The sequence below is a fragment of the Vulpes vulpes genome, chromosome 9 (genome assembly GCF_048418805.1).
Source record: "Vulpes vulpes isolate BD-2025 chromosome 9, VulVul3, whole genome shotgun sequence".
In the NCBI taxonomy this organism is placed as follows: Eukaryota; Metazoa; Chordata; class Mammalia; order Carnivora; family Canidae; genus Vulpes; species Vulpes vulpes.
Window position 1 is genome coordinate 21,605,750 of NC_132788.1, and position 15,863 is coordinate 21,621,612.

At 44.8% G+C, this 15,863-nt stretch overlaps 1 protein-coding gene across 5 annotated transcripts in view; it reads left to right on the forward strand.

Annotated features, from left to right (window-relative positions):
* The window catches only part of EPHX2 (epoxide hydrolase 2), a 62,185-nt gene that overhangs the window by 26,340 nt on the left and 19,982 nt on the right, over window positions 1-15,863 (forward strand). For all 5 annotated transcript variants that reach the window (XR_011994169.1, XM_072719539.1, XM_026007881.2 and 2 more), the window contains 4 exons: window positions 109-143; window positions 5,331-5,357; window positions 7,603-7,688; window positions 11,731-11,842. Coding sequence is in view for 4 of the 5 variants with exons in the window: in XM_072719539.1 (XP_072575640.1) it covers window positions 109-143; window positions 5,331-5,357; window positions 7,603-7,688; window positions 11,731-11,842 (260 nt within the window). In the remaining variant the exon portion in view is untranslated. The remainder of the gene's footprint in view (window positions 1-108; window positions 144-5,330; window positions 5,358-7,602; window positions 7,689-11,730; window positions 11,843-15,863) is intronic.

Below are 15,863 nucleotides of genomic sequence, written 5' to 3' on the forward strand. Positions count from 1 at the left end.
AGTCAGCTGATCTTTGACAAGGGTGCCTAGGACAAAAGGGGCCCTTTTAGTTTGTTGGTAATTTTCAACCATGTGAATTAAGTGTATTTCTTTTATTTTTAATTGCAGAAATAGAAGAATATTCCATGGAAGTGTTATGTCAGGTAAGAAAGGTCTTTGGGTGACATTTGAAACATTTTTTCCATCCTAGTGTTTTTACTTATATAAGACAGAAGTGTGGATATTCATTTAAAATCCTAGGAAAACATTTCACAGCATTTGGGTATAAAAATCTTACTAAAAGTTAAGATGGTATTTCAAAATGATAGCCAACATTTACTGTCTATCAATTACTGCTCTAAGCCGTTTGATGGAGGAGGAAACTGAGTCATGAGGAGGTAAAGAAATTGCCAATGGTCAACAGCTAGTAGAGCCAGGTCTGAACCCGGCAGTAGCTCCCATGTCCCTCCTCTTAGCCACTCTACCATCTGGCCTTTCCATCCTAAGAATTTAAAAGATCATTTTATTTCGGTAAAGATGTTGTTGGCCAGACCTAGGGAGTCAGTTTGTGGGTTGGTAGCTCTAGTGGCACTTCTATTCTAAGTGAAGCATAAGTGCCATTGGGGAGGGGACCTTCATCTCAGAGCTTGCCAAGGCTGGGGTAAGGAGACTGTGCCCCAAGCCTCCATCAGCCCTAGGGCAAAAGCAAAGGCTGGAGGGGCTCAGGGGAAGAAACAGCCTCTTAGTTGACTGTAAAACTGATGATGCTGCTAATCATGCTAAAAATTACAAAAAGGCTCCATATAGAAGTCATAGCTCTGTTCAGACCACCCACAACCGGGCCTGGAAGTAGGCTTTGGCCCCTCGTAAGAGGAGCCTTGACAAAATCTGACTTTCCAGTTGTGGTTGTTCCATCTTTCCTCAGTTTCCAAGTCTTTACCTCTTCCATTCTGCACCTTCTTATCATGCTCCTATATCTGACACAATCCTGCCAAAATCTCACTAATAACCTCTCCCCATCCCCCCAATGTCCGTTAACTGGACCTCTGCCTTGTTTCTGTCAAAATTGGTTCTCAAGATGGGTAAATCAGGTCACTTGATCTAACTGGCCTCCAAAAGAAAATCCTTTTACTGAAACAAGCAAGATAAAATGGGATGCTCTGGTCCTCCAGCTCCACCCTTATAAAAAGTCACTAGTATGTCCGCTACTAGGTATTCACCCAAAATAATTTAAAAAATATGTCCACCAAAAACTTGGACATGAACGTTGACAGCAGCATTATTCACAAAAGCCAAAAAGTGGAAACTACCTAATGTTCATCAACTGATGAATGGATAAAAAAATGTGTGGTATATCCATACAATGGAATATTATTCAGTCATAAACAGGCATGAAATAATGATGCATGCTTCAGCATGAATGAACCTCGCAAACGTTACGCTAAGACAAGCCAGTCACGTAAGGCCACATATTGTATAATTGCACTGATATGAAATTTCCAGAAGTGATCAATCCATATGGACAGAAATGAAGTTAGTGGTTTGTCAAGCGCTAGGGGAAATGGGGAACAGGAGTGACTCTTAATGGGTACAGGGTTTCTTTTTGGCGTGATGAAATGTTCTCTAACTACACAGCAGTGATGACCTCACAATTCTAACTACATTAATATCTGCTGAATTGTGCATTTTAAAAGGGTGAATTTTATGGCAGTGAGTTGTATCTCAATAAAGCTGTCATTTAAAAAATTAGCACAATATTTTTAATGTAAAATTTTATTTAAAATACCCGGTATAATCTTTTTTAATAAATAACCTGTATAATCTTTGAATATAGGGTTATAGGAAACTGAATGAAGATCCATAATACTGCTTACCCTCAAATGCCCACAAAAAACCTTTTCTCAACTACATCCCTCCAATTATATTGAAATCTCTTTTCTCAACCACAATTCCTTAACTTTTATGCCAGCTCATAATACAACTATTATTTGTTTTAGAATAGGTACCTTTAAGGCACCACGAACCTATTCTCTGTATGACTATAGTCAGGATTCTAAATTAGAGGTGTTGGGATGCAACATAGCAATAGTGGTATCTTCTCAAGTTCATGAACGTAGAGAAACTTAGCTACACCCAGTTTTCTCTTTCACTGTGTGTGACCTTGGATAAGTCATTTAATCTTTCCAGGTCATGCCATCAAGTATAAAATACAATGAGTGGATGGACTTCATGCCCTCCAAGACCCCTCCAGACTTGAGTGTGATTCGTAGTTTGTAGCATTCAATAGCAAAACTTCAAGCAAATAAATTGTAAAGGTCCAATTGGTTTTATGAATCAATTCAGAAATCGGGCAGCACCCCATCTAGCAAGTAGAGGGGAGCTCCAAAGAGCTACAGAAAAGAAAAGGTTTTTAAGGGTTCTACCCTTAAAAGGGAGTAGAAAGTAGGGAATGATTAGCAGAGAATCTATTGTTTTAGGCAAGGTCACCCTTGTGAGGGGAGCGGAGGAGGCCTCTAGGTAATTTCTTCGTGCTGACTGGGAAATTCCTGTGTTGACTGTGTAGAGGCTACATTTGTAGGAGGCTGAAGATACAGTCAGGCTGGGGTATTAAGTGACTTGGGGCCTTCACCTAAGTGATGCCATTTTAGGCCTGTGGCTTCTTTTTAACAGTAGGAGGTGGAAGTCACACAGAGCTAATCTTTAGTCTCTGTGATTAATTGGAGAGTGAAAAGCAGCTCTCTGATGTCTCTTTGATGGACAGGAATCCTATCTGATCAGGGCCCCACCCTCATAACCTCAGTGAACCTTAATGACTTCTGTAAAGACCCTGTGGTCTTCAAATGCAGCCACACTGGCGGTTAGAGCTTTAACATGTGAATTTTGAGGGACACAGACGTTCAGTCCAGAACAAGACTTCCTGACACCATCCAGTAATCTGTCTTTGCGGGGGAAGGGTGAAAATAAAAACTGCTAAAATAATTAAACTAAGTAATTACATCAATGCTGTGTGTCTATCTTGAAGAAAAAAAAATAAATGGTGCATATTTTAACCAGTGGAACCTGTCACCTCTTGCCTTCGGATATTCTAGTGGGAGCAGTGAGGGGCTTGCCCATTGTTTCCTGAACCAATGAGGCCATCAGTGTGGCCCTGAGTTTGTGGGGCAGGCATGGGCCCAGAGGTAGCCAAAGGAATCAGAACACCTTTACAATTCTTTGTCTTTGAATCTGGCACTGGTTGTAGGCAGAATTGTATGTCCCCACCCCCAGCCTGTCTCCCCCAGAAAAGGTGCCCATATTTGGTGCATTTCCCCCACAGAATTGAGACCAGAGTGGAGAATATCTGTATACTTACTTTTTAATGCTCTTAGGATAGAGAATACAAGGGCTGTGGGAAGCCCTTTGTCTTTGCCCTGCCTCCTACGGTCCTGCAATTTCCACCTCTTTGCTTAATGTGGAAGAACAAAAACAGAGCCCTAGCCCAGAGAAGGGAAAGAAAATTGCCTTTCATTTTGGAAGCACCTTAAAGAGTAGATGATGAAAATACAGTCACATATATTTTTTTAAGTTGTCAGCCTCTTATGGTGCAATCTCTGCAGCCCCCAGTGAGAGCCTCCATCTGGGGAACCAAAAAGCAAACTAGGATTACTTCTCAATTGGTAGAAAGAGAGGTGGAGTCAAGGGCCTGGAAGCTATCCAAAATAAGGCTGTGTACATGGTAAAACAGGATAGCTTTGGGGCACCTGGATGACTCACTGGTTGAACGTCTGCCTTTAGCTCAGGTCATGATCCTGGGGTCCTGGGATCGAGTCCTGCATCGGGCTCCCTGCGAGGAGCCTGCTTCTCCTGCCTATGTTTCTGCCCTTCTCTCTGCCTCTCATGAATAAGTAAATAAAAATAAAGTAAACAGGATGGCTTTGTACGTTCTGATGTTGAATTTTTGAAATCACATAGACCTCGAATCAATCCCATTTCTACCACTACTAGTTACGTGGCCTTGGCCACATCATTCAATCTGTGTGAGCCTCAGTTTACTTATCTGTAGAATGGAGCTGCCGCTTCCTCCCTGCAACTCTAAGTGAGGGGAAAGGAAGTGATGAAGGTGAGGGGTGTGGCACAGCACCTCTGGCCACACTAGGGATGCACAGATGCAGCTTCATAGATTTTTTTTTTAAGATTGTATTTATTTGACAGGGCACAAGCAGGGGGAGCACCAGGCAGAGAGAAATGGAGAAACAGGCTCCCTGTAGAGCAGGGTGTCCAGTGTGGGGCTCAATCCCAGGACCCTGAGACCATGACCTGAGCCAAAGGCAGACACATCACCCACTGAGCCACCCAGGTGCCCTGGCTTTTTTATTATAGCAAGCAGAAGTTCCTCATATGGGCGCAGGTGAATGGGGGTAGTGTTGACAAATTAGATGGGACCATTTAGGAGGAATGGGGCTTCAGAACAGGGAGCCAGTGTGGCTTTCTGCAGAGGTTGACAGGCGCCTGTTGGTCACTGATTCATTCTCTCCACACCTCTGCTCTGTCCTCCCCTCCACCCCTGTCCCCAGCAGAATTCCCCTACTTGCCCATTCTGTACCTAGCCCAGTATGACAGCCCTGGCCCTGATTCTGGATGCCCCTCATCACCAACACCTCCACACATCATAGACACCTTCCCCAGACTCCCTGCTGGCTAGCTGGTGTGGCCAGGTTTCCTCATCAGTGCTGCGGGATGGGGGCAGGAGCTTGCTGTCCTGGGGTTCTCTCTTTGTCCCCAGAAGAAGCTGTGATTTATAATGAACATGGCCCCGTTGAGTGCTGTGCAGTAACAGACCCTGAATAACTTACTCTGAGTGTCTGGGATCTGCCTCGTTACTGAGATGATGCTAGAAAGGGAAGGGAGAGAATTTACAAGCTGGGAAGTGACTGTACGTCATATGAGTGCACTAGGGCTGCCATACCAAAGTACCACAGACCGGGTGGCTTCAACAACACAAATGGATTCTCTCACCATTCTGGAGGCTTGGAAGTGAAAGGTCAAGGTGTCAGCAGAGTCTGAGGCTTGCTTGTTGATGGCTGTTTCTCCTTGTGTCTTCACATGGGCTTTCTTCGGTGTGTCTGTGTCCAAATCTTTGGTTCTTATAAGGACCCTGGTCGGCTTGGGATCATGGCCTGCTCTAATGACTTCATTTTAACTTAATCACCTCAATCACCCTATCTCCAAGTAACAGCCACATTCTAAGGTACTGGAGGGGAGAGGTCAGGGCCTCAGCATGTGAATTTGGGGAAGACACAGTGCAGCCCCTAACAAAGGAAGACACAGGAATTCTGTGTGTTTCTGATTTTCTTGTGTGTTTTCTTTCTTAGGAGATGGTCACCTTCCTGGATAAGTTGGTAAGTAATTGTCTTGGACTGATCTCTGGAGAGTTCTGTTTGGGTGGGCAATTAAAGATGTAGCCTTTGAAAGTGTCAACTGTTAGAGCCCCCCAGGTGAGTGGCAAGGGCAGGAATGGCACCCTTTGGGGCAGCGGGAGGCAGGGTAGCTGGTCAGGAGGAATTACAAGCACAGGGATGGCAAAATGTTCGGAGAACAATATAGTGCCAAGTTTGGGCTTTTTTGGTTTTGATTGTTTGTTTCATGGAAAGTATTTTCCAGGGAACAGGATTATCTCGGGTTTGAGTTAGGGGTAGAGAGCTTTGCTGGCATCAAGAATTTTGGAAAATAGCCTATAGGCTAATATTTCACAATTTTAAAAAATTGATGCCCCTTTAGAAATACCTAACATCAAATGCCTTCACTTAACATTGTTTGGAACGTCAATGACAAACACAACACAGACCAGCGATGGTGATCGGAGACTATACTTTTGCTTTTCACTCACAGAAGATTGAGATTGTAATTAGGTAGGACACTTCTCCCATCCTGAGTTAGGTCACGGTGGCAGGGTGAGGACACTGCTGCTAAGCCAGGACTGTGGCAGTGGAGGGATAGCCAATAGAGGACCTCAAAACTATGGATTTAGTCCCTATTTGTTGGATCTGAAGTCAGGAGGAGAATTTGAGATGACTGGTGGGTTCCAGTTCAGTAGCAAGGCATGGTGGCAAACACTGTAGGAAATGAGGCAAAGACATCGTGGTCTCTGCCCTCTGCAGATTCTCAGTCCCACAGAATTGGCTTTGGATCTTTGAGAATGGTGGGGACATCTAAGAGGACATGGCCTAGTGTGGCCACCCCAGTTCTGACTCTAGAATGACCTCCTATCTAGAAGACTTCCAGCTGGCTGAGAAAGTCTCTTACTCTGATTGTTGAAAGGGAGCCCTGTGGTTGTTGGCCGGGTAGGGTAGGTGTCCCTCCCTGGCCCAGTCATTCCTGGGACCCAGGGGAAGGAAGCCGGGCCCATTGCAGGAGAGGTGGTCATCCGCCACCTGGAGACAGCCACTGAAGCCATCGGGGTCAATGTGTTCCCTGAGGACAGGCCTTCAGGTTGCACCATGAAGTACTCCCATATGACGGGGAGAGGAAGGAGTAGACTCAGTGAAGTGAGAAAAAGAGTCTGGAAAGCATAGTGTCACAGAAGCCCAGGGAAGAACATTGCAAAGGAAACGTCTGATGCCACAGAACAGTCAGAAGAATGAGAGCCAAGAGGAAAAAAAAAAAAAACTATTATGAATTATGAATAGCCTTTGAGAGGGAAGTTTCAGTGGACTCAGGGATTGCAGGGAAAAGGCTTCAGAGATGTATGGCAGTTACCAGAGAGGCCACTGGGGTAGATCATTGTGAGAAGCTGGACACAGAGAACGGAGGAGTGGCAGGGAGCTGAGTTGGGAGCTGCTTTTCAAGATGATGGTGAGGCTGGGCAGGCTCGGGGAGGCTCTGATGTGGCTAAATGCAGCCAACAGGGTGGGGTGGTGGGGAAGAGCCCGGTTTTAAATTGGAGAGGCCTGGGTCTGAATTACCATCCATGTGGCCTAGGAAAGTCATCTAACCACTGTGAGCCTGTCTCCCTATTTGTAAAATGTGAGTTAGGTTATTGGAGGAATTCCAGATGGTAGGTATATACACTTAGCACAGTGCCTGTGACATAGTAGGTCCTCAATAAACAGGAACTGTTGTCATTCCTTGTTAGCAGCAGCAGAAGAAAAGAAGATGCTGGTAGAGAGGGGGGCAATAGAGATGCCTTTGAGGTTTCAGTGGTTAGTTATGGGAGGAAAGATCCAAAAAGAGTGGGGAGTAGAATCATTGGGTGATTACCCAATGAAAGATGAATATAGAACACAGGGACGTAAGTCATACTAACTTTAAGACAAAAAGTAGAAAAAGAGGTAAGACAAATTTTGATCTGAGAGAAGGTAGAGAGGGAGAGGGAATTTGGGGTCAGTGGCTTTAGGGTTCTGAGAAAATATAAAAGATCAGTCACCTTTGGAGGCTCTTGAGGCTGGTCTGTGTGGGAAGGGAGGCTTGAAGAGGGTGGACGTTGAAGTTGCTACTGTGGGGGCGGTGGAGGAGGAGTCCTAGGAAGTGAACAAAGGGATTGCTGGCTGAGGCTTTGGGCCAACAGGGAGCACAGGGCCCCAGGGCTCTCACCTCCCCATCCAGGAAACTTGCCCACATTCAGCTCCCTTCTTTATCCTTCACTAGGGCATCCCTCAAGCGGTGTTCATTGGCCACGACTGGGGAGGCATGCTGGTGTGGAACATGGCTCTCTTCTACCCTGAGAGAGTGAGGTAATTAGGCTTTAGGCATCAAGAGTTTGGATTTGAATTCCCCTTAGAATCCTTCCTTGGGTCTTGACCTCCAGTAAATTCTTGAAAACAAATAGGTTATCTGGGAGTGCAACATCTAGCTTCCTACTACCCATTGACCCATTAATAAGGAGGACTTAATGAGCTTATGTCTTAGGAAGCAAGGCCTGTCCCAGTTACTGGTAATGGGACTGATAACTCAGGGCCTGGGTAACCAGTGGGAAGGCAGAAGAATGGTGGTAGATTTTGGAGATAGTGGGTGAGGCTTCAAGGGTGGTGGGGTCATAGAATTGAGTGCCAGAAGAAACTTCAGTCCTGGACTGGGAGTTAGGAAGCATGGCTTTCAACTTTGCCCTGACCCAGCTGTGTGACAAATCACTTCACCCATCGGGCCTTGGTTTCCTCAACCACAGAGTGGTAACTCCTTTCAACTATCCAACATGGAAAATGCTATGCAGGTGTCAGGTTAGAATGGCATGTTGTGACCACCACCACATCATTCATAATCATTCTTAGAATGACACCAGGGCACCAGTGGGAGCTTTCAGAGGACAGGTTTTGAACCCAGAGAGCCAGGTGGCCTTTGTGGCCACACCCAGTTGAGCGGGCAACTGTAGTTAAAGCCTGTGTAAACTCCCATTTCAGCCTGGGTTCTTAGCATATTAAATAAACATTATCCTTCACAGCCATCTGTATTTCCCTAAATGATCCATTCACTTTCTCTTTGGTGGGACATATAAGAACAGAAACAGTGGAAAATTATGTTCAGCCCAACATCAGTTCAAATGGTAGGATGATATCAAAGACCAAAAGGAATCAAACACTTCCTGAAATATTTTTAAAGTTTTTGCACTCTTGTGTTTCTGATCTCTTTAGCTTCTCTGTCTGTCCTCTCTTTCATTCAGAGTCAAAATAAGAGCTCAGTTCTTAGGAATCGGGTCACTAGAAAGTTACTGTACAGACTGTATTAGATGCTTCTTAAAGAGGACAAAAGGAAATAGAACAACAGGCTTATGATCTCTACCTTGAGGGAAGAGAAACACCTTCCTGTTGTTCTATTAACAACTTAGTCTCTCCCTTGAGAATTTGAAAATATTTAACATGAGCCCAGTGAAGTTATATCCAGAATAACATTAAGTCTGACATACACAAGCATGCTCTGGATTCCTGTTCCTCCTCTCATTGTTCTCTTTCCATCCCATGTGTCATTAGTTTGGTAGTAGTTGCTCCTTCTCCATCTGCGCTCATCAAAGCAGCCTTGTTACTACACTCCTGGGGGGTGGGAGCAAGCCAAGACCCCCTTCCAGGGCTGTACATAGTGGGACACAGCATCTCTGGCCCTGGACAAAGCTGGCTTTTAAGAATATTATTACCATTGAACATCTTTCTGGCCAGAGAATGAAAGAAAGTTCAGGGAAGAGCCCACCTTTAATGTGGATTTTTTTTTAAAGATTTTATTTATTTATTCATGAGAGACAGAGAGAGAGAGAGAGAGAGGCAGAGACACAGGCAGAGGGAGAAGAAGGCTCCATGCAGGGAGCCTGACATGGGACCCAATCCCAGGTGTCCACGTTCAGGCCCTGGGCTGAAGGTGACGCTAAACCCCTGAGCCACCCGGATGTGGATTTTTTTTAAAGAATCTTTTATTTTTATTTTTTTAGAGAGCAGGGGGGAGAGAGAGAGAGAGAATCCTAGGTAACCTCCACACACAGCATGGAGCCCATTGTGGGGCTCAACCTCACAACCCTGAGATCATGACCTAAGCAGAAATCAAGAGCTGGAAGCTTAGCCAACTGAACCACCCAGGTGCCCCCTGGAACATTTCTTTAAATCCTTGGTTTTGGCATTCAACTGAGATATACTATAGGGACATATTTAATGTAAGGGTCTTCTTACATGTTTGGCCAAGAATACTTTTTTTATCTCCTTTCTTTGACAATCATCTAGAAATTCTCCCATAGGAGACTGTGGTTTAGCTTTCTCCAATCTTTATGCAGTTGGCACCAGCTTTTATATGCTAACATCTCATGTGATGATGATAATTTTTTTTATATATGGAATAAGCTGTATGTCAAGGCAATTGAAAAGAAAACCTTCATCTGCTCAGAATATTTAGATAAAGCTAGAGTTTCTTGACTTGTGATTTAAGTAATGCTTAAAATAGATTCACTGTGGTAACACTAGAAACCTTTAGGCATTGGTATAATTTATTTTATAGCCTCAGCTGCACTGTCTAATGGTGGCTACTGAACATTTGAAATGTGGCTGTTTGAATTGAGATGACTCTAAAGGAGAAATACCTTCCAGATTTCGAAGACTTAATACCAAAAAAAAAAAAAAATCTTATTAATATTTCTGTATTGATTATGTGTTGAAATTATTATTATTTTAGATATATCATGTTGAATATTAAATTATTTAAATCAACAGTAGATTTTAAATTTGTATTAACAATATTAGTATAATTCAGTTAATATTAAGTAATATTTTAGATTAATCTCACATGCTTCTTTCTACCTGTTTTAATTGGCTAGTAGAAAATGTTAAATTATGTGTGGCTCGCATTATGCTTCTTGGTTGGCACTGGCTAAACCTCAGCACTGCTTTTCCTGATTATTTCATTTGTCCTAGTTATCTTGCTCCTCCTAGTTTATATCTCCCCAAGATATTTTCTCCTTTTTATTTCCCTTTTGGGAAGGAGTTTCCCTAGGATCAGAGTAGGTACGGGATCCCTTACTGATGAGCCAGACTAACTGTGCTCCTGGCTGACTTCTATCAGCCCTGACTTCATGTGGTCACTCAGATCTACCCCTCTGTTCTTTTCCCATCACTGCCATCCTGTTCCTCTTGGGTGACTAAAGTAGTAGTGTGCTGGGCCTCTCCTTGCTTCTGGTGTCCCTCTCTGCATCTGTGTCATGTATCCCTGCTTGATACATCACTTCCTGACTGCAATTTCAGTCTGCTCCTCCCCTCTTCTCAGAAGCCCTCATGGTTTTCTTGACTTTCTACAGCATCTGATCCAGACTCGCAGCCCTGCATGTCTAGGCTCTCACCTGCCTTGCTGGCTTTATTTCACAAGATGCCTCATTAAACACTTGGCCTGGGCAGCCCAGGTAGCTCAGTGGTTTAGCACCGCCTTCAGCCCAGGGCCTGATTCTGGAGTCCCAGAATCGAGTCCCATGTCAGGCTCCCTGCATGGAGCCTGCTTCTCCCTCTGCCTGTGTCTCTCTGTCTCTCTGTCTCTCATGAATAACTAAAATCTTAAAAAAAAAAAAAAAAAAAAAAAACTTGGCCTCTCATCACATAGATTTTTTTTTTTTTTTTTTTTGCTCTGTCAAACTCAACCCCAAACTTTGCCCCCTTCTAGAATTTGCTAATGCTACCCCATGGTATTTCCCTTACAGTATTGTTTCCCCTTCCCTACGCTCTTCCACCCTTAAAAGGCAAGTTCAGATGCTCTCTTTTTCATGAGATTTTCCATGATGCCCAAATCTAGAAACTCTTTGTCTCCTTGAACTCCCATGTGCTTGTGCTATTCTTATGGCTCGTATCACAGTTTGTTTTGTAATATAGTCATGGGTATATTTGTCTAGCCTTTTTAAATTATAATGAGCTCTCTGAGTATTGATTTTATATCTTCTCTCCCCTGCATATAGCATGGAATTAACACAGTGAAGCGAGTGAAGGAAGCAAAGAAGGAAAAGAATGAATGCATTTTTAGAAACTATAATCTAATGAAGGTTGATATACTGCACATAATGTGTGTTTGTGTGTGTGTGTGCGTGTCTTTGTCTAAGGCAAGAGGGTGAGAAATACTGCAGTTTAGTGGGGAAAAAAAACAAAACAAAAGCCATAGCCTGGGAGTCAAAAACTCAGAGTGCTGACCCATCCTCCCACACACTGCTAGTCAGAGATCTTATGTATATCCCTTTCTTGCTCTGAACTTCCATCCTGATGTGTAAGGTCCTTTCTGGTTCATACAGACTTCTTACAGGGTCTGTGTCTTCGTGTCTTCTTTCCACAGGGCAGTGGCCAGTTTGAATACTCCCTTCGTGCCAGCAAATCCCAATGTGTCCACAATGGAGAAGATCAAAGCCAATCCCGTTTTTGATTACCAGCTCTACTTCCAAGAACCAGTAAGTTTGGGACTCAAGAGCTATGATCCCACCAAGGTTTTTGTTCTTCTTTTTCCTCTATCTCTCGTTCTCACATTAGCTTGATTTTCTCAGTGCCCTTTCATTTTCCATGGCATTAGTCAGAAATGATTTTACACATGGGCTCAAGTGAAACTGGCTCCTCAGCTCAGCTGGCCCTTCCTGGGTGATGACACATTTCTGTGTGTGTGTATTTGGGGTGGCAAGGGGAAGGGCATAGGGGTGATGGTGCAGTGAGTTCTCCTGTTTCTCCAAAATTGTGGAGTGGGAAGCTGAGTGCTGGTTTGGAGCTGCTCTTTCTCAGTTCCATAGCTGAGAGGCTAACAAAGGCCACTGATTGTTGATGACAGCTCCTGAGCCCTTGCCAGGGACCTGGTACCTCACTTGCTGAGGACTGGTTTGTGATACAGGGAGCAGCAGAGCCTAAAAGCAGGCACTAGGCCCCAAGTGTGCTTTGAGATATGTATTCTAGGTATCACTTCATGTGCCACAAAGCCCAGGGTGCCTTTCAAAGATGCCCCCTGGACCTTGGGTGACACCTGTGATGGAGTGTCACTGTTCCCTTTCAGGGGGATTCACTGAGGGCAGCATTGTGAGTCAGAATCATCTGGCCTCATCTGAGCAGGCACTGCCACTCATCAACTCTTAGGTTCTGGACCCCAATGTCCAGCTACATCTGGGTAATTCAGAGAGGATAAGAGAAGTTTGCTTAGCACTCTGAAGAGAGAAGGATGGATTGAATTAATAAAGAACACAGGAACATACCCCCACTTCTCTCACCCAGACTTTGCCCTTGCTGCTCGTAGGAGGTACCATGCCCAGCAAGGGTCACAACCATCCCAGTTTCAATTTTCCAAGTAACTCTTCTCTAAGAATGATTTTAGGGATGCCTGGGTGGCTCCATCGGTTGTCTGACTCTTGATTTGGGCTCAGGCATGAGCCTTAGGGTCATTGAGCACCAAATCAGTCCTATGCTCAGTGGAGAGTCTGCGTGGGATTTTCTCTCTCCCTCTCCCTCTATTCCTCCCCCTGCTCTCTCTCTCTTCTTTCAAATAATCTTTAAAACACAATAACATATGCATACACACAAACAACAATTTTGATTGATAAGTTGATACCTTGGAAGAGGAACTTTTTTTTTTTTTTAAGATTTTAGGAGCCCAACGCAGGGCTCAATCTCACAACCCTGAGATCATGACTTGAGCTGAAACCAAGAATTGGACACTTAACTGACTGAGCTATTCAGGCCCCCCTAGAAGAGGAACTTTTTGATTCAGGGAACACTCATTCAGAAAGACATCAGAAGCCTCCGGCAACATCATGAAAAGATGCTGAATATATCACATTCTCCATTAAAGCCAGGCCTTACTGTACCCAGAGTGCAGGAAGTGGTGGGCTCCCTTTGTCTTGAATTGAATCAACACATCTTTAAGTAGTGTACTTAAACATGTTTGAAGTACTTTCAACACATTTGAAGTGGTCTTGAGCTTGAAGGGTGGATTAGATGGTGTATTAGTCAGCTGGGGCTGCCATAACAAAGTACCATAGACTAGGGGGAGGGGGGGAGCATAAATACTAGAATTTATTATCTCATAGTTCTGGGGGCCAGAAATCTGAGATCAAGGTGTCTGTCTGGTTGGTTTCTTCGAAAGCCTCCCTCCTTGGTTTGTGGATGGCCCCCTACTTGGTGTGTCCCTACATGGGATATCCTCTGTGCGTGTGTGTTTCTGTGTTCAAACTTCCTCTTATAATGACACCAGTCCTAGTAGATAAGGGTCTAAGGTAAAGACCTCATATTAATTACCTCTTTAAAGACTTAATCTCCAAATATCGTTACATTCTGAGGTATTAGGGACTAGGGCTTCCTAAGAATTAGGAGGAGATATGGTTCAGCTTCAGCCTATAACAGATGGGTAGGGGGAAAAGGAACAGTGCCCTTGTGAAAGAAATGGGAGGAAGGGGACAAGATGGGGATGGTGAGGGGGAAGGGGAAGGGGGCAAGTGAGAAGTGCCCTAGTGCCCTCTTTGGAAGGTTTGGTCAAGTGGTCACAGGAAGGAGGTGAGTGTCCTTGTGGCCTGGACACTAAACTCTGAGCCTGTAGTTGATGTCAAAAGCAGTAGAGAATCCTTGTAGGTTCATCGTCTGGTCATAGATAGCCCCATGAAAATTCTTCCAGCAGGACTGGAAATCCGAATCCCAATCTCAGATGTAATGTACTGCCTGCCACCCTTTCCCAGGTGTTTGCTTCACCCCTGTGCATCTCACACTGAAGAAGGCTCTGGTGGTGGGGAGAAAAACAAAGTGTTGGTTGTAGGTGCCTCAGTGGCAGCTGCCTCGGCCTTTGGGAAATGGGGGCGGAACAAGACCCCACCCAAAACTGGGAAGCTGGTGTCTGGATTCCTCTCACCTCTTATCTGACCCTTTCTCAATCTCTGCCTCTGCTCTCCATACCCCCAAGAGCCCTATCCCTTCCCACCACCCTCTGTGTGCCCAGAGTATCCCCTTTCCAGAGGACATGCCCACCCACAGGTCCTTCCATCACCAGCACCTCATGCTTCATAGTTACTTCTCACCCTCTTCCCTCTTCCCTAACCCAGCCCCCATGCCCCATGCCTGGGCAACAGGCCCTCAACACTCAGGCCCTAGCTGCCAGGCTGCACCATATGGGGGATGCACAGGGGTAGGGATGGCATGGGCATGAAAGCCCTTTCTCATCCGTTTGGATTCACCATTCAAAAGACTTGTATCTGCTACGGAACAGAGGTACCCCACGACGCGGGTGAGGGGCTGAGCATGACAAATACACTTAAATGTCAGAAATGTTTTGACTGGTGTTTCTTATGAGGAATTAATATCCATTAATTCATATAGCAGATGCATCTGCATCATCTCTTATGTGCCAGTTTCAGAGATGAGGTACAGTGTCTGAGGGTTGAAACTGTTCTTGGACAAAGAGTCAGGTAACACATAACTGTAGAAGAAGTCAGGTCCTAGGACCTTCATGAAGGCACAGCTTATTCTGGGATCTCAGAAGAAAACACAGTTAAATTTTTACCGAACGAGAGACATTTGAACTGGCCCTGGGAAGATGAATAGGATCTGTGTGAGTGATAGAAGAAGGAAGGGCATTCCAGTCTGAGGGGACAAATGGCAGAAAATGCATATGAAACTTGCTTAATGCAGGCAAGTTATTTATCTCCCATAAATATCATGGGACATAGGGAGGTCCTAAAAAAAATAGTCAGTGATCCTTAAGGTGCATTTCAGAAGGTCTGGAACATCTTGAAATGTCCCGCACAATTTACTGTATGCATGCATTTCCCAGGGAAGGAGTTCCTTCCTCACTTCCCTTAGAATCGTAAGAATTCAATACAAGCTAGGAGCCGAAGGGTTTGGGGTGTCAGGCAAGGTGCAGGAATCAGGGGCATTGATATCACCTGGGAGTTTGCTAGAAATGCAGACTCACAGGCCCTTCTGCGATCTACCCAACAAGACTGCTTTTTAACAAGGTCCCCCTGGGTGACTCTCGTACACACAGTGCCCGAGGAGGCTATCCCAGCTTGGACAGCTCTGTTCTGTGACTCAGTTTCTATGATTCTCCAGCCTGATGATTCTCAGATGTCAGCATGCATCAGAATCACCTGGAAAGCTAGTTAAAACACAGATCACCAGGCTACACCCCCAGAGTTCTGCGTCAGTGGGTTTTGGTGGCACCAAAGGATTCACATTTCTAACAAGCTTTGAAGTGAGGCTGGTGCTGCTGGTCCTGGAGTGTAGCCTCAGGAAAGGGGCTAATCTAGTCATTTTCCAGGTGGTGGTAGGCAGATAGCCATCCTTCTCAGTGAATTGGAAACTTCTGGGCAGCTATCCCAGTCAAGGATTGCTGGAGCGGATCAAGGAAGCCATTGACCCTCTCTCCAATAATAGGTTCCCTGCAATGCAGTGGATCTCAGACTTTCTGGTCCCAGGCCCCCTTACACTCATAAAAGCTATTACAGACCT